This window comes from Loxodonta africana, chromosome 4 (genome assembly GCF_030014295.1).
Source record: "Loxodonta africana isolate mLoxAfr1 chromosome 4, mLoxAfr1.hap2, whole genome shotgun sequence".
In the NCBI taxonomy this organism is placed as follows: Eukaryota; Metazoa; Chordata; class Mammalia; order Proboscidea; family Elephantidae; genus Loxodonta; species Loxodonta africana.
In genome coordinates, this window is record NC_087345.1 from 29951595 (window position 1) to 29976434 (window position 24840).

Here is a 24840-nt window from a genome sequence, read left to right on the forward strand (position 1 = left end):
GTATAGAACCTTTTGAATTTTTCCATGAGAGATTGGAACGGAACTTAGAATAAAAGGTTAAGTGCGCCCACAGTCTCTGAAATCCACAAACCACAAACAGCCATCTGTAAATACAAAGCAAAGGCAGGTTCACTAAAGAGCTCCCCGTACCTGACTTGGCAGTGATCTAGAGTGGTGACTCCATACAAAAAGACAAATAGTCCAATGAAGGCCGCTGGGAAGAGCATACCGGTGTACCAGCCCAACCAGGCAAAATACAACCCAATCTTCTCTCCAAAGTACCGCCTGTTTAAGACACAACAATCTTGCAAGTTACAGTGAAATGTATAAAGTTAAGCATTATAACACTTTGCTCAGTCTTTTGCTTTGAAGTAGCCTTATCTGTAAACAAAGCCAGCCAAGGGAATGAATATTTGACCAAATCTAGACTTGGGGCTTAAATTTCCTTTCCTCACTCTACATCAGAAATAGAAGCTGTTTCCTGAAAGAGCATGACTATATACAAGTTTATTCAGGATAAACCTGTACTGTTCAGGACACCATTGTAGATAAGAAACCATGGGGAATTTGAGGAGTTGGTGCCAACACATAATCTCATCTTTGTCTTTTCCAAGTGTGTGCTTATGTTTGGATGTGTGCATTATTATTATATGTTTTTCAAAATAGCAAACAAAGTTATCATGGAAAGCTTTAAAATTCCCTTTCAAAATTTTGGAGCTTTACAAGATGTTTACGATCGTAGAATAACAGGATATTAGAAACGAAAGAACTCCAGAGACCACTGAGATCCAATACGAATCAATGGCTGAAAGCAACTTTTCACCTTATGTGATGTCTTCTCACAGGCATGACCATCTGCCTCTATAAATATTTTTCTGGTGTCTCCCACCTGTGACAAGATTGCCTGCCTAGTGCCCACTGGTCTTTGAAGTTTGTAAGTGTTAGGGAGCTCCTTGGCTTTCTTTTATTTCTTAAACTTCATTGCTAATTTGATTAATTTGTGATAGAATACTATCCAAGTTATGCTTTCTATGCCTTTCAACAGCTACATTTTGTAACTTAGAAGTTAATTATTTTTAGTCTAAGAATTTTTTAATTTTTTTTTCATTATCATTCTATACAAATGTTGCTGACCATCTGTTTCCAAATACTGTCTATTGTCTTCCTCCTAGAGTGGCCAGTGACTCCTAAAAGCATGGAATTATTTATTTACCCCATCTTCCACTGTGCCCCTATGAAATCTGCTCCCAGAAGACTTTTTCCAACATACATTAATATACAAATACATTCATTTATGCATTCAATAAATAAAATATACCTGCTATGTGCCAAGTACTGTGCTAAGTGCTGGGAATACAATGGTGAGCAAAATAAGCTTGGTTCCTGTTCTTGTGAAGCTCTGTGGCTGATAAAGGAGGCATGTATTAATCAATTAAACATGAGTTATAATTATAAAGTCGAGGAAAGAGCTACAAAGAAGAGGAATATAATTCTACAAGTATATATAACGAGGTCATCTGATCACTCTAGTCAGGGAAGATTTCACTGAGGAGGTGACCGTTGTGCTGATGAGCAGGATTTAACTAGGCGGAGATGGGGACAGGAGACAGCGTTTCTGGCAGAAGGAACAGTATGTACAAAGACCTTGTGGTTGGAGGGACCAGGTAAAATAAGGACAGTGTGGCTGGAACACGGAAAACAGGAGGTAGGCTGGAGAAGTGGGTGGAGGCTGGGCCTTAATGGGCCTTGTAGCCAAACCAAACCAGTTGCTGTTGAGTTGATTCGATTTCATGGCGACCCCATGTGTGTCAGGGTAGAACTGTGCTTCACAGGGTTTTCAGTGGTTGATTTTCAGAAGCAGATCGCCAGACTTTTCTTCTGAGATTCCTCTTGGCGGACTCAAACCACCAACCTTTTTGGTTAGCAGGTGAATGCATTAAATGCATGGTCTTGTAGGCCATGCTAAATGTATTATTCTTTGTCCTGAGAGAAATGGAAAACGATTAGAGGGTTTTAATCAGTGAAGGACATGACCTGATTCACATTCTGAAAAGATCATTCTATGTGCAGGGTAGAGAATAGATTGGAAGGGGCTAGCATGGGAAAAGAGAAATCAAACAGGGGATTACTGCTGTAGCCCAGGCTACAGATGAAGGCAATGGTAGTGGCAGAGGAAATGGTAAAATGTAGCCTAATTTGAGATATATGTAGGAAATACAATCAATAGAACAAGAACTAGTTAAGCAATGAGATTTCCTAAATGCTCCATAACTTTATTCCAGTCAAGGCTTTGTTGTTTTTTTCAACCCTCTTCCTGTTGGCCAACCAAATTCTACCATTCTTACAGGGCTCAGCTCTACAAAACCTTCCACAGATACGCTGGCCACGCTCATCCTTTCAATTTTTGTGAATTATTGTGAAACTTTTGGCCTCTGTCACACATTTTTCTTCATTGGGGATGGTCTTGTACTGCTTTCTAGTTGTCTCAAGTATGGAAGGCTTGTTTTCCTGAAAGAAACTATGACTTTTTCAAAGCCAGAAACCATGGCTTCTATTTGTCTTTGCCAATAGTACTTAGCACAGTACAAGAAACACAATGGGCACTTAATTAATACTCATTGACTAACAGCAAAATCTTAATCAAAACACTGTCATCGATGGGAGATGTTTTGCCTGTAGCAATTTTCTGTAATTTTTAATCAATGTAATCTTATAATATGGCACTGAGGCTGGGAAGAGAATTGAGAATTTGCTAGGGTTTTTTTTTTTTTTTTCTCTCTTTTTTGGGCTACTCTTTTACCATTCATTGAGACTGCTCCAAGGAAAATTATCTCATCTCAGAAAATATTTTCCACTCACCCAGATCATATGGCTCATTTGTTACCAACACGAAGAAGAGGACCAATTCATCATTGTCCTTGGATCATCATGAGTAAACCCTTGGTATCAAGGTAACAAGGGCTCTAGCAGGAAGAATGACTCCCCAGGGAGATGAAATGTAAAATGATTTGTCTTATTATTTTTTCCTCTGGGCTCATTTTTTTTTAGGGCTCCAGTAAAAGTGAAACAAATCCAGCTGGTCTAGGAAATGAGACATGACTTTCTCTTTAATAAGGAATCCATGAAGTGTGGATAGCTATTACCCAATCTTAATAACCAGTCTCTGAATAAATAATGAGATGTCAGAGAACAATTTTGTTATAGCAGAAGGTTGGGCAGATATGGAAGGTTTAAAGACATAACATTTTCACTGCACAATTAGCATAGGTTAAAAGTTGATATGCTTTTTTGACCTGCAGATTAAAACATTTTTCCATTTAAAATTCTCATTTTAAATGAATAACCTTTTAAAATGATTTATTTAAAATGAAAATGAAAACAACCCTAAAATTTATTGAAATTACAGCACTTCATATTTCCTACTTGCATATCAGTAATGAATATTTTATTGCTAATATATCTAAGCTGTGTGTATTGCTTCTCTACAGGACAATTTATCAACAACAGTCACATGGGTGACCTGTTCCTGTTCTAGTCCTGGGCGAGGCCTGACTGGTCTCATATACCTCTCCCTGAGTCCCTTCCTAAAGCTCTTTTGGAAGAAATGCCATCCTCATCAGAGGGAGAACTGGTCTACCAAGGAGCCTACTATTCTCTGATGAGTTGCCCTCTTGGGAAGAAGCCAGATTTGAACAAGAGCTGTGCACCTCAGACCCTTTTTTCTTTAATGCTGGCTTGTTCCAGCTGACAGTGTGCCTTAATCATTCTGTACAAGCTGTATATTTGCAGCTAGTTAAAAACTCACCTTACAAGATCCAAAGGCTGGTATTTATACCACACACCCCAGGAGGCCCAGCACTCATATAGCAGATGTCGGTGGTTTTCTGCTCCATGGGTTCTAATAGAGTTTTTACTTCTGTAGCTTCCCTGGAATAAAAAAACCACTGCTGGTGAAGTAATACCCACAAAAGCCATAGAAAAGCTGACAGTAATACTAGACTCATGGCAGAAGTAGAAATAAGAGTGGTATGAGAATAAAATGGATCCTTACTATTAAAGTGGAAGCAGTTGATTAGTTGTTCCGGACCTTCTCTTGTTGATGATTCTATGTAGTAAAAAGTGCATGTTGCTAGAATCAAGCAGGTATGAACTGAGTTCAAATCCAGTTCCACTACTTTTTAGCTATGAGCCATTGGACAAGCCCCCTAACCTCTCTCAGCCTTGGTTTACTAGTCCATTATGAGACTCATAATATCTGTCCCATCAGGTTTATTCTGTGGTTTGAATAGATAAGTATCCAGCCCAGAGCTTGTGCTCAAGAATTATCAATTCTTTCCCTTACTTCTCTTGGGATAGGGTAGTCGTTACAGAGCCATAGCTGTACCCTTGTCACATTGCCTTATCTAAAAGAAAGTCCTAATGGATAAACAAATTATGGTACATACATACAATGGAAAACTATGCAATGATAAAGAACAATGATGACTCTCCTAAACATCTCACAACATGGACAAATCTGGAGGACATTATGCTGAATGAAATTAGTCACAAAAGGACAAATTTTGTATGAGACCACTATTATAAGAACTCAAGAAATGGTTTAAACACAGAAAAAAAGCATTCTTTGATGGTTAAGAGGGTGGGAGGGAGGGGGTAAGCACTAACTAGACAGTAGTCAGGAATCATCTTCGGTGAAGGGAAGGACAACACACAATACAGGTGAAGTCAGCACAGCTGAACCAAAGCAAAAGCTAAGAAGTTTCCTGGATACATCCAAACACTTTGCGGAACAGAGTAGCTGGGGCTGGGGCCTGGGGACCATAGTTTTGGGGGGCATCTAGGTCAATTGGCATAACAAGTTTATTAAGAAAATGTTCTACATCCCACTTTGGTGAGTGGTGACTAGAGTATTACAAGCCTGTGAGTGGCCATCTAAGATGCATCTATTGGTCCCACTCCACTCGAAGCAAAGGAAAATGAAGAAAATCAAAGACACAAGGAAAATATTAACCCAAAGGACTAAAGTACCACAGGAACCAGAGACTCCATCAGCCTGAGACCCGAAGAATTAGATGGTGCCTGGCTACCACCAATGAACACCCTGACAGGGAACACAACAGAGAGTCCTGGAGAAAAATATAGAACAGAAACTCAAATTTACATAAAAAGACTAGACTTAATGGTCTGACAGGGACTGGAGGAACCTCTGAAACTATGGCCCCCAGATGCACTGTTAACCCAGAACTGAAACCATTCCGAAAGCCCACTCTTCAGACAAAGAATAGGCAGGATTATAAAACAAAAAATAATACACGTGAAGAATGTACTTCTTAATTCAATCAGATACTCGAGACCAAATGGGCAGCTCCTATCCCAAGGGAAGACGAGAAGGCAGGAAGGGACAATAACTGGTAGAAGGGACACAGGGAACCCAGGGTGGAACGGGGGAGTGTGCTGTCACATTGTGGGGATTGCAACTAATGTCACAAAACAATGGGTGTAAATTTTTGTATGAGAAATTAACCTGAGCTGTAAACTTTCACCTAAAGCACAAAGAAAAAAAAAAAAAAAAGGAAAAGAAAATCCTAGAATGTAAAAGCTGGAAGTCATCTCTGAATACAGTCAGTCCCTGGGGTTACAAATGGGAACCGTTCCTATGTCTTTAAGAATTTGTAGGTAAGTTGGAATGGATGCATGCAGTTCTTATTCAGCCTGATTATAAGTGAAGAAAAAACTGGAAGACTTTCCAATGCAGCAAGTGAAGGTGATTGTGATGAAGAATTTGTTGCCAGTAGGGGTTGGTTCGATCTGTTCAAAGTGAGGGCAAATCTACATAACATTAAAGGGCGAGTACCAGTTGTCCTCAAGTCTGGTATTTGTAAACTGGGGATTTAATGTAGTTCGAAAATTTAATTCAACCTCCTCACTGACCAAATGAGGAGACCACGGACCAGAGAGGTGGGGGCTTGTCTGAGGTCAGTTAGTGGCAAGGCTAGTTTCACAAACAGGAAAGGGATTTTCTGGAGGCACATAAAGTATTCACATTAACCTGAGAAGTTCCTTCTTAATGGGAAGTACACATGGCTGGGAATCGAGAAACCTGGGGTCTAGTCTCAGCTCAACCACCAACTCAGGATGTGACTAGAGAGGTAGGTTAACCTTTCTCTAAAGCCAAACCAAACCCAAACCCGTTGCCGTCAAGTCAATTCCTACTCTTAGTGACCCTATAGGACAGAGTAGAACTGCCTCACGTTGTTTCCAAGGAGGGGTTGGTGGATCTGAACTGCTGACCTTCCAGTTAGCAGCCTGAGCACTTAACCACTGCACCATCAGGGCCCCAACTTTCCCTAAACCTCTGCTTAATTTTTTAACATGAAACAAGGGTACTGTATTTGCCCTTCCTACCTCAAAAGTTGCTATGAGGTTAAATAGTATAATCAAGTTAAACTGAGAGTAAAAAGTCAAAAGAGCAATTGTGTTATTATTGCTGCTGCTACTGTTGTTGTGGAAAAACTGGTGGTACAGTGCTTAAGTGCTATGGCTGTTAACCAAAGGGTCGGCAGTTCAAATCCTCCAGGCCCTCCTTGTAAACTCTATGGGGCAGTTCTATTCTGTCCTATAGGGTCACTATGAGTCGGAATCGACTCGACAGCACTGGGTTTGGTTTTGGTTTGGTATTGCTGTTGTTGTTAGCTACCACAGAGTTGGTCCCCAACTCATGGCAACCCCATGCACAACAAAACAAAACACTGCCTGTGCCATCCCCATGATCGTGATTGTGATCCACAGGGTTTTTCACTAGGTGATTTTTGGAAGTAGATTGCCAAGCCTTTCTTCCTAGTCTGTCTTAGCCTGGAAGGTCCTCTGAAACCTGTGCAGCATCATAGCAACCAGCAAGCCTCCGCTGACAGATTGCTGGTGGCTGTGCATTAGGCGTGTTGGCTACTGGGTCTCTTACATGGAAGGCAAGAATTCTACCACTGAATCACCATTGCTCTCTGCTGCTATTCCTCATTTGGAATTTCTCTTCTCGCAGAATACAGGGCTTTACTGAGATATGCGAGCCATACAGAAGTTGTATGGATTTCACATCTCAGTAAAGATTTGAGTTGCTGGGTAGCATTTTGTAGCTCTGTTTCCTCAGACATCTTCACATCCACTCCTTAGGCCAATTCTGCACAGTTACCAATGGCCTGTCCTCACCTTACACAGGAAGGGCTGGGGAGCGGGGAGGACGCGGTTCTCATCGAAACCCTTTTCTGGGCAACGCCAACATGATATTCCTGTGGGGAATCTGCCTTTGCAGTTCAGGAACACCCAAGTGTGGCTGCTGTTGTTGTGTGCTGTCAAGTCGATTCTGACTCATTGAGACCCAATAGGGCAGAGCAGAACTGCCCTTATACGGTTTCCTAAGCTGAAATCTTTAGGGGAGCAGATCGCCAGGTCTTTTTTCCTGTGTAGTGGCTGGTGGGTTTGAACTGTCGACCGTTTGACCTTTCGGTTAGCAGCTAAGTGCTTAACCATTGCACCATCAGGACTCCTTGAGTATGGCTCTAGAAAACCTTGATTTCAAAATATTTGCTTCGGTTGTATGAAAAGGAGCTCTCTAAAGCTGTTACATGGCAGTCTGTGAATAGGGTCTCAGGCCACAGCTTCTAGTTTTCTTTTTTACACATATTTTTTTTTATTATACTTTAGATGAAGGCTTACACAACAAACTAGCTTCTCATTAAGCAGTTAGTACACATATTTGTTTTATGACATTGGTTAACAACCCCACGACATGTCAACACTCTCCCTTCTCGATCTTGGGTTCCCTATTACCAGCTTTCCTGTCCCCTTCTGCCTTCTAGTCCTTGCCCCTGGGCTGCTGTGCTCCTTTAGTCTCCTTTTGTTTTATGGGCCTATCTAATCTTTGTCTGAAGGGTAAACCTCAGAAGTGACTTCATTACTGAGCTAAAAGGGTATCCAGGGGCCATATCTAGTTATCTTAATAAGTAAAATTTCTTTATTCTGTCTCACCTTTTACATCCTGTGTCTGTTTTAAAATCAAGAGGAGAAACACTGTAATCCAAACAAAAAGTATGTTTTGGAAGGACTTGCCTCTTATAGTTGGAACTATCCTCAAATGTCTATTGGCAAACAGAGTTTTTTTCCTAAGAGAAGACTGTACTGAAGACCAATCTAACAGTAATTTGACCCTTGCTAAGGGTTTTACTGGAGTAAGACTCGACGACACTGGGTTAGTAAGTAAGGGGAGGTGCCCTGGTGGCGTAGTGGTTAAGAGCTATAGCTGCCAATCAAAAGGTTGGTAGTTCAGATCTATCAGCTACTCTTTGGAAACCGTGTGGGGCAGTTCTACTCTGTCCTATAGGGTCTCTATTAGTCGGAATTGACTTGATGGCAACAGGTTAGTGTGTGAGGTACCAGATGGCAGGAGTCATAGCATTTATCTTTGGATTCTAGGTGCCATAGGGTGACCTGTCCAGAGTAGAGGCTCAATGTCATGAGGTTCACAGTGATCCCTATAATAATGAGGATTATGTTCCTGAAAACAAATGTGTAGGGAAATCCTGGGTTAAACGACCCAAGACGCAATCTCCAGCTAGAGGTAATAACCACAGTTACATTTCAAAGAGCACTTACATATGACTAAGACTATGCAGAAAACAAAGAAAATATCAAAATTTATATATCTTAAACAAACAATGACAACTGTAATACTGTTAATTTCTATTTACCATCCTTCGGTCACCAGAGAGTTTGCAAGATGGCTTCCTCCCACTCTTTCAAGAGCTATACATTTCTTTGTTGCAGATAGTATACATTTCAGGAACATTTTTCCCCTGGGTCTGTTGCTTCATGCAAATTTTCAATGCCTCTTTAATTTTATGACTTAGAGTCCCTAAGCTACTCCTCTGAATTTTTGCTGAGTGATTCTTGATTCAAGTATTCTTTTCAATTACATAAAAAGAGATAGAAAAAAATCTATGCTGGGAGAGAGACTTCCCAATGCAAGATGGCCCTTATTAATACCTACTGAACAACTTAAGTTCATTATGAACAAACGTCATAACACATACAGTGACTTTATCCCCAGAAGCCGATTTCAGCAATAAGAAGATAAAAGAAAGAGAAGGTGATAAAACGGAATAATACCTCGTGCAGGGGAAACGCAGCTTCATAGGAGCCGTTGGTAAGCAAACGATTCAGACCTAAAAGAACAAAGAAGTCCAATTAGAATTAGTACAAGTTTCAATCCTCACTAGGTTCAAAACCAATGTCAGGGTGGTACTTTTTGGAAAAAAATATTCCAGGCTTCCAAAAGTGATTTGAACCCATTTGGGGCCATTAGGGGTTTAGAAAAAAACGTTGCTATCTGTTGGGAAGAAGTACAACCAGAATGCTCCTTAGAAGCAAGGATGGCGAGACTGTGTCTTACATACTTTGGGCATGTTGTCGGGGGTATCAGTCCCTGGAGAAGGACATCATGCTTGGTAAGGTAGAGGGTCAGTGGAAAACAGGAAGACCCTCAATGAGACGGACTGACACAGTGGCTGCAACAATGGGCTCAAGCATAACAGTGATTGCGAGCATGGCACAGGGCAGGCAATGTTTCATTCAGTGGTACACAGGGTCGCTATGAGTCAGAACCGACTTGACAGCACCTAACAACAAAAATCTGTTGGGAGGTTGGGATCAAGATCTGGGAAATCAGGTTTTCAAACACAATCAAAACTATGAAGCACACTTAATACAGTGCTTGGCATAGAGAAGAAGCTGTACTGAGAGAAGTGGATCAATTTATCACATATCAAAGATTTTCTGCCATGAGCTTGTCTATTTTTTGTTTATAAGCTTCAATATAGACATAACTAACACCTCTGCTTTGGACTAGTGATGTGACTTTGAACAAGCCCTCTTGTTTTCAGGCCTCAATTTTCTCATCCCTAAAGTGGGGATAGGGTTGGATATGCTGATCTTTCTTTAAACAGCATTACTGAAGTCAAATCAAAACCAAACCAGTTGCCATTGAGTCAACTCTAACTCATGGCAACCCCATGTGTGTGACAGTAAACTGTATGCCATAGGGTTTTCAATGGCTGATTTTTTTCAGGAGGATATTGCCAGGCCTTTCTTCCAAGTGCCTCTGGATGGACTCAAACCACCAACCTTGCAGTTAGCAGCTAAGTGCTTTACTTGTTCGCACCACTCAGGGATTCTTTTATTGTGGTATAACTGACATATAATAAGCCTCACACATTTAAAATGTACAATTTGAAAAGCTTTGACATATGTATATACCCATGAGACCATCAGTACAACTGAGATAGTAAATATATCCATCACCCCCCAAATTGGATAGTGCTCTTTGTAATCTCTGCTACTCTTTTTCACATCAACTCCAAGGCAAACACTGATCTGATTTCTGTCATTATCAACTTGTCTGCATTTTCTAGAGTTTTATATAAATAGAATCATATAGTAGTATGTGCTTTGTTTTATCTTTCATTCAGTGTAATTATTTTGAGCCGTTCATGTTGTGGTATGTATTAGTAGCTCATTCCTTTTTATTCTGAGTAGTATTCCATCATATGGATATACAACAATTTGTTTATTTATTCCCCTAATGATAGACATTTGGATTGTTTCATTTTTGGCTCTTACAAATAAAGCTGCTATGAACACTTATGTAGGGAGCCCTGGTGGTACAGTGGTTAAAGCACTTGACTGCTACCTGAAAAGGTCTGTGGTTTGAAACCACCAGCGGCTCCTCAGAGAAAGATGTGGCCGTCTACTTCCATAAACATTTACAGTCTTGGAAAGCCGATGAGGCAGCTCTACTCTGTCCTATAGGGTCACTATGATTTGGAATCGGCTCCACGGCAGTGGGTTTTTTTTTTTTTTTGGTGAGAACATTTTGTTTGAGTCTTTGTATGGACTATGCTTTCATTTCTTTTGGGTAAATACCTAGAAGTGGAATGGGTGGCTGGGTTATAGGGTAGATGTATGTTCAATTTTTTTAGAAACTGCCCAACTGTTTCCTGAAGTAGTAGTATAATTTCACATTCCCATCAGTAGTGTATGAGAGTTTCAGCTCCTCCATATCCTCACCAACACTTGGTATGGTTAGTATTTTCAATTTTAGCCATCCTAATAGGTGCATAGTTGTACCTCATTGTGGCTTTAACTTGCACTTCTCTAATGACTAATAATGAACATTTCTCAGGTGTTTATTTGCCATCTATGTATCTTCGCTGGTGAAATTTCTGTTCGGATCTCATGCCTGTGAAAATTATTTGTTATTGACTTTTGATTGCCTTTTATATTCTAGATATAAGTCCTTTATTAAACATATGCTTTGAAAATATTTTCTCCCAGTATGTGGCTTCTCTTGTCCATTATCTTAATATCTTTCAAAGAGCAGAAGTTTTAATTTTGATGAAGTCTGATTGATCTTTTTTTTTTTCCTTTTATGATTTGTGCTTTTGGAATTGCATTTAAGAAATCTTTGCCTAATTTCATGTTGCAAAGATTTTCTTCTGGAAGTTTTATAGTTTTAGTTTAAAATTTCAATATATGATCCATTTTTGAGTTAATTTCTGTATATGGATTCAGCTTTATTTCTTTTTGCATACCAACTTGGAATTGTTCCGCACCTTTGTCCACTGAATTGCCTTTGTGACTTTGTCAAAATCAATTGTCCATATATTTGTGGGTTTACTGCTAGATTCTCTGTTGATCTATTCATCTATATTTACACTAATACCACACTGTTGTGATTATGTTAGGATTAAAATAATTCTTGAAATTAGGTATGTTAGCTCTTCGACTCTGTTCTTTTTCAAAGTTGTTTTGACCATGTTGTTGTTGTTGTTAGGTGTCATTGAGTTGGTTCTGACTCATAGTGACTCTATATACAATAGAACAAAACACTGCCTGGTCCTACACCCTCCTCATAATTGTTGTTGTGCTTGAGCTCATTGTTGAAGCCACTGTGTCAATCCATCTCATCGACAGTCTTCCTCTTTTTCCCTGACCATCTACCTTAGCAAGCATGATGTGCTTCTCCAAGAACTGGTCCCTCCTGATAACATGTTCAAAGTATGTAAGACGAAGTCTCATCATCCTTGCTTCCAAGGAGCATTCCTCCAAGACAGACTTGCTCATTCTTCTTGCAGTCCAGGGTATATTCAATATTCTTCACCAATACCGTAACTCAAAGGCATAGATTCTTCTTCAGTCTTCCTTATTCGTCATTCAGCTTTCGCATGCATGGGAGGTGATTGAAAATACCATGACTTGAGTCAGGCACACCTTAGTCCTCTAAGTGACACCTTTGCTTTTTAACACTTTAAAGAGGTCCTGTACCATCTTCACAATCATTGTTATGCTTGAGCCCATTGTTGCCACCACTGTGTCAATCTATCTTGTTGAGAGTCTTCCTCTCTTTTGCTGACCCTCTACTCTACCAAGCATGATATCCCTCTCCAGGGACTGATCCCTCCTGATAATATGTCCAAAGTATGAACATAATATTCCACATGTATTCAGATGTAGACTAGGTAGCTATCTACTTCTCCCTATTATATTTTAATTTATGCAGCTTAGAATCAAAATAGTTTTTTTGGCAGCTTCATTATACTAGTGACTCATACTGAGCTTGCATTCAACTAAACTCTCAAGGCTCTTCCTCTCATGATGCTGTTGAACAACATTTCTCCCACACTGTACCAGAGTAGTTGTTTTGCTGGATTTTAGTGTAGGACTTTACATTTACAAACTATTAAATTCCATCTTGTTGGATTTGGCTGAGAGTTCTGGACCACTAAGATCTTTTAGGCTCCTGACTTCAATAGCTAATAAACTTAATATATTCCTCTAGTCTGTAACCTACCTGGACACTTGATAAGCAGTCCGTTTAGGCTATGTGCCAGTTATCAATCTGCTGCCCTTCAGCTCCAAATGCACCTTCTTTGCCTGCTGTGCAATAATGGAGCTAGACCCTGTAAATATTTCTCCTTGGCCTGCTGGTACAATGCCAAGCTTTGCTAGTAGAAGGGATTAGAGAAATACTGGAGGAGGAAGAGGTTTCTCTTCCTGGGACCAGTGTGTCCCTCTTGGCAGGCTTCTGCAGTACAAGGCTTCCACAGTGCCCAGCGGCTGCAGTACATGGTAACCAGCAACACAGAGCACCTCCCCAAGTCAGCTTCAAAGCATAGTTCTGCCATTCATAGTTCTGCCAGTGCAGCACCTCCCTATAAATGGCTTCCCTGGAACTCCCTCAGGCAGTTTTGTAGTGAATTCTGAGGCAAAGCACCACCCTGTGGATGGCTCTCCCAGCACTCCAGAGGGCTTACTTCCAGGAGTTCAGTAGGCAAAGCACCTCGGCATACTACTGTACCACCTAGTGAACACAGCCGCACCCCATCCAACGAGGTATGAATTTCAGGCCTGGGAGTGGAGGTCTTCGTAGGGGTGGCTGCTGCTCCCAATTTCTGCTATCCCTTTACTCTTCAGAGTTCTCTCTGCCCTTTTCTACCCAATCTCTCACTACACTAATCCTGTCATAGTTAATAATTTATATTAAACTCTCTCTGTTCAAATTATGTATAGTTTTTATCTCCTGATTGGATCCTGACTAATATGGGTTATTATTCAAGCTATTGATTCAAATCTTGCTGGGACAGAGATAAGGACAAAGCTATCAAATCCCCCTGATACATAATAATCTGTTTAGTAAGGCAGGAAATTTGGTAATATAATATGGAAGGTTCTCATAAACATGGCTGAAACATAAAATAAATGTAGAGGCTGTTTAATGGGGGGAATGATACTTATTTGGAGAATTTCTTAAGTGTAATGGCTCATCTCTGTACTTGAAGCTCTCTTCGCTTGAAACGCCCTATCTTCAATCTTCCCACACTGGCTCCTTCTTGTCACTCAGGTCTCAGTTCAAATTTCACCTTCTCAGTGAAGCTCTCCCTGACCACCCAATCTCAATTAGCTTAACTTCATTCCCACCCTTTATTAGCCTATCTTCGTAACATCACCCCTTTATTTTCTTCAGGTTACTTATTATATTTGCTTGTTTATTCTCTGCTTTCAACTTTTTGAACATAAGTTCCAGGACAGAATGATACTTACCTCCCTAACATCTAGCTCAGTGCCTGGCACACAATGGACATTCCATCAGTATTTATTGATTTAGGAGAATTTCTCTGTAATCTTAGATAAATGAGATGGCATGCTATTTAAAGAAGATATTTGAGGATGGTGTTCAGATTTTACACTTATGAATTATCCATTGAGGCAATAATTACAGGTTTTATAAATGACAAGTATTTCTAGAATTGATAAAAACTCGATAAAGCCAAGGGAAAAGACCTGTAATTCCCAAATACCAAATGCAGCTTGTATATTGTGTGTGTGCGTATACACACACACACATATATACATATGTATAATACACTAATATACTACTTACCAATTTTGTTTTTTCCTTCTTCATACTTTATTCTTTGTAAAATATGGTGCACAATTCTACTTCTTGTGGCATTGTTGAAGAAAGTGTCTTTGTTGTGTATGATGAAGCTGCACACACATATTGAAAACACAAGCAGAGGATTAATCAGAGGTGATGGATCTAACGATCTCTGCTGCAATTTGGTGTTATTTAAAGGGAGGTGTCTTTTCAATCAGTCATAGGGAGCAGCATGAGAGAGTCCAGAGATTGCAACAGAGGCCATAGGCTCACGAGTCTGGGTAGTTTTGGCTCCCAGCATCCTGAGCATTAAGTTCATTTTGTCAAGAAGGACCTGGAACTAAATAAAATTAAAAAACCTTAAACTAGTGAAAGACTAGGTCTCCTTCTTTCTCAGTTAGGCCATTAAATAAAATCAACCAAAAGTTCATTTTGTTTTTATCTCCTTTTGTCTTCTACGCCCCCCCTTCTCATGTCATAACAACCTGTTGTTTCAGGAGCTTTAGGATCGGGAACTGGCTTGGGTAGATATAAAAAAATCCAAACCTGCTGCCGTCAAGTCAATTCCGACTCACAGTGACCCTATAGGACAGAGCAGAACTGCCCCATAGAGTTTCCAAGGAGCACCTGGCAGATCTGAACTGCCGACCTTTTAGTTAGCAGCCATAGCGCTCAACTGCTATACCACTAAAGGCTTAGGTAATGAGCTCTAGTCTGGTTTAGGGGTGCGATAAGAGGAAAGCCTCTGGAAATTACCTCTATTCCTTCCTTTCCCATGTTCTTTCTTGGATGGGATCTCTCCTCTAAAGCACACTTAAGATTACTTTCTCAGCCAGTGGCCCACCCGTCTCCAAAGTTTGTCACAGGGCCGCACACATACAGCCCGATACTGGGTTTTCCAGGGCTGTTGCTATCTGCTGAGAGACTCTGCGATTGACAGAGAATCTGGTGCTTGTTAGAGGATAACGCCGCATAATCTAGCCAGAAGTGCCCATTTCATCCATTCCCAGAAATGTAATAAATGGTGTCATATTAGAGATATTATAGTGTAATTCTTTCATAAACTATAAAGTATACTAACTTATCAAAAATTTGTTGGGCACTCCTATGAGTTGGACACTATGTCAGGCATATAAATGTTGGTGGCCATCATCCTCAAACCCAGTTCAGAAGTCCCCTCCCCCAGCAAGTCTCCCCATCCCTCTAACTGCCCTCTTGCCCCAACAGAGTTCAGTACTTTCTCCCTTGGGCTGTCTCTTATGTTCCAAGTACATTAATGCATTTTTACAACAATGTTTATTGAGGGTACTATGTAAGGTATTGATTAAGCAGTGGTAAACAAAACTGGTAAGACCCGTGTTCTTGAGAAGCTTACAGTCTAGTGGGCAGGGAAGGTAGAACATAGAGGAAAATGAACATGATCATGCGACAAAGAAGAGCAGACCTGATCTACTTTTGCATGCCATTCTCCCACACAAGACTGCGAGCTCCTTGGGGACAAGAGGTTGAATCATAATTTCTGTAGCCCCATGATCTAGTGACTGCAGCAGCTGAATAAAAATCTTCTATTCCTTCATCTTTGGCCTTAGTGGTAGTTAGTGCTGCTGCAGCCTGAAATTGATCAAATGTGCAATCAGGATGCATTGATAGTTACTGGTGATTGGAATGCAAAAGTTAGAAACAAAGAAGAAGGATCGGTAGTTGGAAAATATGGCCTTGGTGATAGAAACAATGCTGGAGATTGAATGATAGAATTTTGTAAGACCAACGGCTTCTTCATTGCAAATACCTTCTTTCACCAACATAAATGGCAACTATATACATGGACCTCACCAGAAAGCAAGAATGGCCAGACTGTGTCTTACATACTTTGGACATGTTGTCAGAAGGGATCAGTCCCTGGAGGACATCATGCTTGGCAAAGTACAGGGTCAGCAGAAAAGAGGAAGACCCTCAATGAGGTGGATTGACACAGTGGCTGCAACAATGAGCTCAAGCATAACAACGATTGTAAAGATGGCGCAGGATGGGGCAGTGTTTCATTTTGTTGTGTGTAGGGTTGCTATGAGTTGGAACCGACTTGACGGCACCTAACAACAACAACTAACAACAATGATCTAGTAAGTGAGCGGATGGCACAGAGGACAGGTTTTGAATAGGAGTATGTGAGAGTCATGGGGAGTTTATGCTGGGGAAATTGGTATTAAATGTTTATTTATTTATTTATTTTATTGAAGAAGATGGAAATTTCAAGAACTGTTTAAATGATGGCAGGAAAAGAGAAAACTGGACCGGAAGAAGAGTGGTCCTGCCATGGGTTTGGTTTGGCAACAGGGTTGGGAATGTGAGTGTGGGACAACAGTGAAGAGAAAGACTGGATAATTTAAGGACACAATGTAAATCATGATAAGTGATTCCTTGGAGAAGTATTTTTCTCTTGGATTTTGTTACAGGATATTGTCCTTAGAAAAAGTAATTTTACGTGGTAGATGAGAGACAAATACTAGGTGGGTAAATGAGGAAGCTGTAACATTTGCCTTATACTTTATATAGGGTTTTCTGGAATTATTTTATGGCATCAAAGAGGAAGAGGGGAAAACCAAGAGTTATATTGAATGTGTTCCTTTTATTTCCTTATTTGAGACACACCATTGCATTTTAATACCAAATAAAGATGTCATAAAGAAATAGACAACAAATAAAAAAGTCCATTTTTGGCTCACAATTTCAGATGATGTATGAAATCTGATAAGCACAACCATGTTTGACAAGACAATTCAGGGCTAAAAGCCCATTGCCCTCCTACATTTAATGGTTTTCTGCTTCCTTCTCTTTTTATAGCACCACATTAGATTTTGCAAGCTCATGTAATATTTTTCTATAATAAACACCACAGATGAACTTCGATATTTTGCTTTCCTCTTCCTTACATTCAGCTTGTACCTGAAGATTCTATAGTGAGAGCAAACGTAAAAGCAGTATGCTAGGCACTGTTCAAAGCACTCTGGATATGTTAACTCACCCAATTCTTACTTTTCTTTTTAATAGACAAATAATCAGGGAGATTAAGGGACATGCCCAGAGTCACTCCACTAATAAGGAGCAGAGCCAGGATTTGAGCTCCATCTGGCTCCAGAGGTTGCCCTCTTAGCCACTACATTCAGCTTCCTCCCTATGTCAGAAACTTCCTGAGACTTAGAGGTTGGCCCAAGACTTGCTCGCCTGGAGGGCCCTCCTGGCTTCCATTCATCCTTTGAGCTTTGAGCTCAGGCCACATTTCCCTCCAAAGATCTTCCTTGACCCCCTACCCTCACCTCACCCCTGCAGTATGCTCTGACATCACCTCTGCCTTCCCTTAAGACTTTGAAGTCATAGAGATCTCAATCTAAACCTTGGTTTTGCCATTTACTATGGTGTTGGGGCTGTTCATTCACCTTCCTGGGTCTCAGTTTTCTCATCTGTGAAATGGAAATTATGCTGCAATCACTCTCATAGGGTTTTTGTAGACTTAAATGAGATGATGGTGCAGTGCTGAGCCCAGTGTTTGCCATTTAATAAGCTCTCAGGTTACATATTATGATATATCGAAATTGTCTGCCCACGTTTGACTTCTCTATTTGAGCTTGTTGAAGGCAGTGACTGGTCAGGCTCATCTCTGTATTTCCAGCATTAGTACAAGGCTTGGCACAGGACAAGTCCTTAACGTTGGATCAAATGAGCTAAAAAATGAGCTGAATTACTGGAGGCCACTATCTAACATTAGGGACGATGAGACTAAATCTCACCTCCTTACACCTCGGCCTCTACTCTTGCTTCTCAGAAAGCTTTCTGCCAACTCCACTCTCTATTCCAACTACCAGCTGAACAATTCCCTATACACTACCTCTCTAAGGATCTTCTTAGGGGGTGTGGAGCAATTCCCAGCTTTTCTGTCACACTTCCAAACAGCTGGGCTGTTGAGAAGGAGTAGCTATGATTCTTTACATCATGGTACTCAAGCTTTTCTTAGCTACTGACAATTATCTCCATACTCACATACACATACACACACTCACATGCACACAAGGTAAGCTGAACTGTTCTGTACATGTGAGACTTAGGGCTCAATCTCTGAGGCATCAGGGCTCCTTACAGGCTTAAAAACTTGCTGTTATGGAGGGAATTGTTATTGCTCTTAAGTGCTGTCAAGTCATTTCCAACTCATAGCAACCCTGTGTACAACAAAACAAAATGCTGACTGGTCCTGTGCCATCCTCACAATCATCGCTATGCTTGAGCCCATTGTTGTAGCCACTGAGCCAATTCAACTCCTTGAAGTTCTTCCTCTTTTTCACTGACCCTGTATTTTACCAAGCATGATGTCCTTCAGGGACTGGTTCCTCCTGATAACATGTCGAAAGTAAGTGAGACAAAGTCTGTCATCCTTGCTTCTGAAGAGCATTCTGACGGTGCTTCTGTTATAGATTGAATTGTGTCCCACAAAAACGTCTGTCAACTTGGCTAGGCCATGATTCCAAGTATTGTGTGGTTGTCCTTCATTTTCTGATCTGATGTAACTATCTCTGTGTTGTAAATCCTAACCTCTATGAAGTTAATGAGGCAGAATTAGAGGCAGTTTTTTTATGTTAATTGAGGCAGGACACAATCTACAGGATTAGGTCGTATTTTGAGTCAATCTCTTTTGGGATCTAAAAGAATCAAGCAAAGAGGAGAGGTATCTCCTACCCCAAGGAAGAAGAATGGGAAGTATAGCATGTCCTTTAGACACAAGTTCCCTGTGCTGAGAAGCTCCTAGACCCAGAGGAAGACTGATGACAGTTACCCTCCCCCAGAGCTGACAAGACAGAATGCCTTCCCCCGGAGCTGGCGCCTGAATTTGGACTTCTAGCCTCCTAAACTGTGAGAGAACAAATTTCTGTTTCTTGAAGCCATCCACCTGTAGTATTTCTGTTATAGCAGCACAAGATCACGAAGATATCTTCCAGTACAGATTTGTTTGTTCTTCTGGCAATCCACGGTATATTTCAAATGCATCAATTCTTCTTCAGTTTTCCTTATTCGTTGTCCAGCTTTCACATGCACATGATGCAGCTGAAAATATCATGGCTTGGGTCAAGCACACCTTACTTTTTAAAGTGACATCTTTGCTTTTTTTTTTTTTTAATTTTTATTGTGCTTTAAGTGAAAGCTTACAAATCAAGTCAGTCTCTCTACAAAAATTTATATATACCTTGCTATATATTCCTAGATGCTCTCCCCCTAATGAGACAGCACACTCCTCTCCACCCTCTATTTTCATGTCCATTTGGCCAGCTTCTGACCCCCTCTACCCTCTCATCTCCTCCCCTGACAGCGGCTGCCCACATGGTCTCATGTGTCTGCTTGATCCAAGAAGCTCACTCTTCACCAGTATCATTTTCTATGCCATAGTCCAGTCCAATCCCTGTCTGAAGAGTTAGCTTTGGGAATGGTTCCTGTCTTGGGCAAACAGAATGTCTGGGGGCCATGATCTCTGGGGTCCTTCTAGTCTGAGTCAGACCATTAAGTCTGGTCTTTTTATGAGAATTTGAGGTCTGCATCCCACTGCTCTCCTGCTCTCTCAGGGGTTCTCTGTTGTGTTCCCTGTCAGGGCAGTCATCGGATGTAGCCGGGCACCATCTAGTTCTTCTGGTCACAGGCAGATGCAGTCTCTGGTTTATGCACATCTTTGTTTTTTAACACTTTAAAGAGGTCTCTTGCAGCAGATTTGCCTAATGCAGTATGACTGCTGCTTTTGCGGGCATTGATTGTGGAGTGAATTTTGTCCCTTAAAAGATATGTTGAGGTCCTAACCTCTGTACCTTTGAATGTGACCCTATTTTGAAATAGGGTTTTGCTTTTGTTATGTTAACGAGGTCATACCAAAGTAGGGCAGGTCAATTCCTAATTCCTTCTGAGTGGTGTCTTATAAAAAGAGCAGAAGAGACACAGACACATACCGGGAAAGGCAGCACTTGAGGATCTGTCTACAAGCCAAGGAAAACCAAGCTGAGAGAGACAAGAAAGGGTCTCCCCATAGAGTCTAGAGATAGAGCATGCCCAATGATTCCCTGAATTTGAACTTTCAGCATCCAGAACTGTGAAAAAATAAATTTCTGTTCTTTAAAGCCACCCACCTGGAGGTATTTTGTTATGGTGCTCCTAGGAGACTAAGATACTTGGCTTTGCTCTCATACACTGCTGCTGGGAGTATAAATTGGAACTAAATGTATGAGGACCATTTCATCAGGTCTATCGAAATTATGCACATATTTCATCACGAATCTACTGACCCAGCAATTCCTCTTCTAGAAATTTATTCTACAAATACACTCACCCACATGCAAAATGACAGATGTATAAGAATGCCCATTACAGTATGGGTTCTCACAGCAAAGTCTGCGAATGGTGTAAATAATTCATCAGAGGGGGGATAAGATAAATAAATTATGGTACAAGTCTACAATGGCACATTCTGTGGCTGTAAAGAGATTAAGGGTGCTCAGTGTAGACATAAAAAGTTACCGAGATACTACAGGGAAAAAAAGAAGGTTCAAAACAGGTATACAGCGTTATTAGTTTCAAAGAGGAAAACATATGCATATGTAGAAGTACATAGCTATAAATGTATTGACATACATATATGCTTGTAATACACAGAATGACTATGGAAGGATACATAAACATCTAGGAACACTGGTTGCCTCTGAGAAGGAGAACTAGCTGGCTGGCTGGGGATCAACAATAGGAAGGAAACTTCACGGTACTAACCTAAGAGATTTTCACCATGTGAATGTACTACCCATGATGGGTTGAATTGTATCCCCCAAAAATATGTGTCAACTTGGTTAGGCCATGATTCTCAACTATTGTGTGGTTGTCTTACATTATGTGATTGCAACTTTATGTTAAAGAGGATTAGGGTGGGATTGTAACACCCTTATGAAGGTCATATCCCTGATCCAATGTACAGGGAGTTTCCCTGGGGTGTGGTCTGCACCACCTTTTATCTTACAAGAAATAAAAGGAAAGGGAAGCAAGCAGAGAGTTGGGGACCTCATACCACCAAGAAAGCAATGCTGGGAGCAGAGCGTGTCCTTTGGACCCAGGGTTTGTGTGTGGAGAAGCTCCTACACCAGGGGAAGATTGATGACAAGGACCTTCCTCCAGAGGCAACAGAGAAAGAAAGCCTTCCCCTGGAGCTGATGCCCTGAATTTGGACTTCTAGCCTAGAAGACTGTGAAAAAATAAATTTTTTTTGTTAAAGCCATTCACTTGTGGTATTTCTGTTATAGCAGCACTAGATGGCTAAGACACTACCTACACAAAACTGAAATATTTTAGAAAGGAAAAGAAATTCTAAGCAGAAAATGAAACTTCTGTTCCAGATCTTGTTCTTACCTTCACCTTGAGGGCTGAGTTTGGAAATAAGCTGAATTGGTTAAGGATCAGCTATGTGATTGTTATGGACTGAACTGTGTCCCCAAAAAGATACGTTGAAGTACTAACCCTTTGTTTTGCCAGAACATCCATATATATTAGCCACATCCCTAAGAAAGCTCCCCTTTCAACTGATTGGCTGCTCACATCAGATCACAAAATGAAGGATGACTACATAATATCTGCCAAATCACTGAGAATCATGGCCTTGCCAAGTTGACACATAACTTCAATGATGGTTAAACATAGAGGTCATATAATATGCTGAAAGCCACACAAGCAGCAGGTGGCAAGGGGAGATTAAAAAATCATCTGCCTTCTTTCAAATCTTCCTATTCATTTGTGAAGAGTACTGCTGGTATGTGCGTACACGTGTGTGGAAGGCTTTCTGGATGCCCCCTTTGCACCCTGTGAGGAAGGCCCTGCTGGCCTGCTCATGAAGTAATGCGCAGCCCTGAGCTTGTAGCTCCCACCCACTTTAGGGTCTCTAGGCCTGCTGCTTTTGCTATAGGGTCACTATGAGTCGGAATCGACTCGACGGCACTGGGTTTGGTTTTTTTGGTTTAAGCAGCCCTGAATTTTCATTTCCAGGATTGGAAGTGGGGGGTGCATTGTGGCTCCCAATCTCCTCCTTGCCAGGAAGGAAGGAAATGGGAAAGGAATATGAAATGGAGTCTTAGATACAGACCTCCTGGAGCTGTGATGATTTGATATTTATTGATAAGTTCTTCCTGTGGTCAACTACCTACAGCAGTGTTGTAAAGAATCATAATATGCTGGGTTGTTTAACAAGTAAGCATTATGCTTGTTCTGTGCAAAACACTGTACATTGAGGTTATATATGCATACGTGGAGGTGGATGGATGCTGGAAAGAGGTATGGGGGTTACATGTGTGCTTTGAGTTTTTTGAGTGTGTGTTTTGAGTTTTGAATGGAAGGGTGAAGAGAACATAGCTCCTCTCCCCGAGAGAAGCCTCCATTCTTATTAGGTAAACTCAGAAACACAAAAAATTCAAGGGTGTGAATTATGGAAAGTTGTTCATTGGTGCTGAAAAAAAACCCTGCTTATTGTGAAGTGTGCCACTTTTAAAGCAGAGAGCAATCCTTTTTTTTTTTTTTTTTCTAAACTGCCATCTTAGGCCACAGCTATTAGGATAATACTATAATTTCTCCACAAGTTCTTATACCTGAGGGAAATGTTGGATTACTCTAGTTTGAATTATCTAGAGTCCAAGAGGTCAGCAGTTCAAATCCGCCAGGCACTTCTTGGAAACTCTATGGGGCAGTTCTACTCTGTCCTATAGGGTCGCTATGAGTCAGAATCGACTTGAAGGCAGTGGGTGGGTAGAGTCCAGCACTGTCGAATAGAACTTTCTGAGATGATGAAAATGTTTTACATCTGTGCTATCCTAATATGGTAACCATTAGTCATATGTGGCTACTGAGCACCTGAAATGTGATTATTGTAACTAAGAAAATGAATTTCTAACTTTTGCTAATTTTGTGACATTTAAATTAAAATAGTCATATGTGGTTAGTGGCTACCATATTGGATAGCACAGCCAAAGAACTGCCTAAATTGCGCATGATACTTTGATTACGTAGGCAGGGCCCACTGGTAGCCTCAGTGATAGGATCTTTACGTTGCATTTCCCTTTGGCTACAACAGCTGAACAGGAGAGTGGGCAAAGGGTGAGGGGCATCCTATAGGACTATGTACATGTTGCTGGAAGACCTGGGTTCTAGTCCTGCCCTTTCACTTTAGCTGTGTGGCCTCAGAGAAGTCATTGAATCTCTTTGGGCTTGGTTAATTGTCAGGAAAATGAATCATAATGCCTTAGTTGCCCAAGAATAGGGCTAGATACTCACAAAGTAAAAATAAAGTATTGAGACAGATCGTCAAGCCCAGCTGGTCAATGACTGAACTCGTATATCTAACTGCTTATCTGACATCCCACTTGAAGTCTAAGAGACAACTCAGACTAAACATGCCCAAATAGAACTTTTGATCTACAACCTTTACAAGAAAAATCTGCTCTCCCCCGGTCTTTTCCATTTAAACAAAATGCACTGCTATACACCCAATCTCTTAAGTCAAAACTTGAGATGCATCCTTGATCCCTTACTTCTCTTATGTCCAGCATCCAACCCATCAAGTCCTTTGGGTCCTTCTTCCCAAAGAGTACCATGAATCTGACCCCTTCTCACCCTCCTCCCTTGGGTTTTTTCCAGGATTGCTGCAATAGCTTCTTCCTGTCCTCTCTAATTTCATTCTTTCTTCCTTTAGTTTACCTTCTACACACTGTTATGGATTGAATTATGTCCACCCAAAATGTGTATTGAAATTCTGGGCACATGCTGTCATGATTTAATCAAGTGATTGAATCAGTTAGCCTTGGGGAGAACATATAATTTTCCATTGTGTGCTTTAATCTGATGTAATCAATCAACCAGGATAGGTCATAAAAGTGTAGGGGTTAATACTAACCCTAATCACCTCTGAATTATAAAAAGAGTAGTAAAGACACAAATGCACACACAAATGGGAATGATGATGAATGCCATGCGAGGATCGTCTACAAGGCAAAAAACCAAGAAACACCTGGGGCTACTGCCAAGAAAGAAACTGACACCTCCAAGACCCTGATTTGGACTTTTAGGCTCCAAAATGGTGGAAAAATAAATTTCTGTTTTTTTTAAAACCACCCACTTGTAGTATTTCTGTTACAGCAGCACTAGGAAACTAAGAACAACATTCACAATGATCTTTTTTAAAACATAAATAAAATCTTATTCCTCTTCTGCTTAAAACTCTCTAATGACTATCAGTTCAGAATAAAGCCCACATTCCTTTGCATGGTCTACAAGGTCCTACATGGTCTGGTTTCTGTGTACAT

At 40.7% G+C, this 24840-nt stretch overlaps 1 protein-coding gene across 5 annotated transcripts in view; it reads right to left on the bottom strand.

Moving 5' to 3' along the window:
* The window catches only part of ANO4 (anoctamin 4), a 491252-nt gene that overhangs the window by 80553 nt on the left and 385859 nt on the right, over positions 1-24840 (bottom strand). For all 5 annotated transcript variants that reach the window (XM_010599655.3, XM_023538812.2, XM_023538815.2 and 2 more), the window contains 4 exons: positions 14489-14595; positions 9160-9215; positions 3806-3927; positions 151-285 (listed from right to left, as the gene is read on the bottom strand). In XM_010599655.3, coding sequence (XP_010597957.2) covers positions 151-285; positions 3806-3927; positions 9160-9215; positions 14489-14595 — 420 coding nt within the window. The remainder of the gene's footprint in view (positions 1-150; positions 286-3805; positions 3928-9159; positions 9216-14488; positions 14596-24840) is intronic.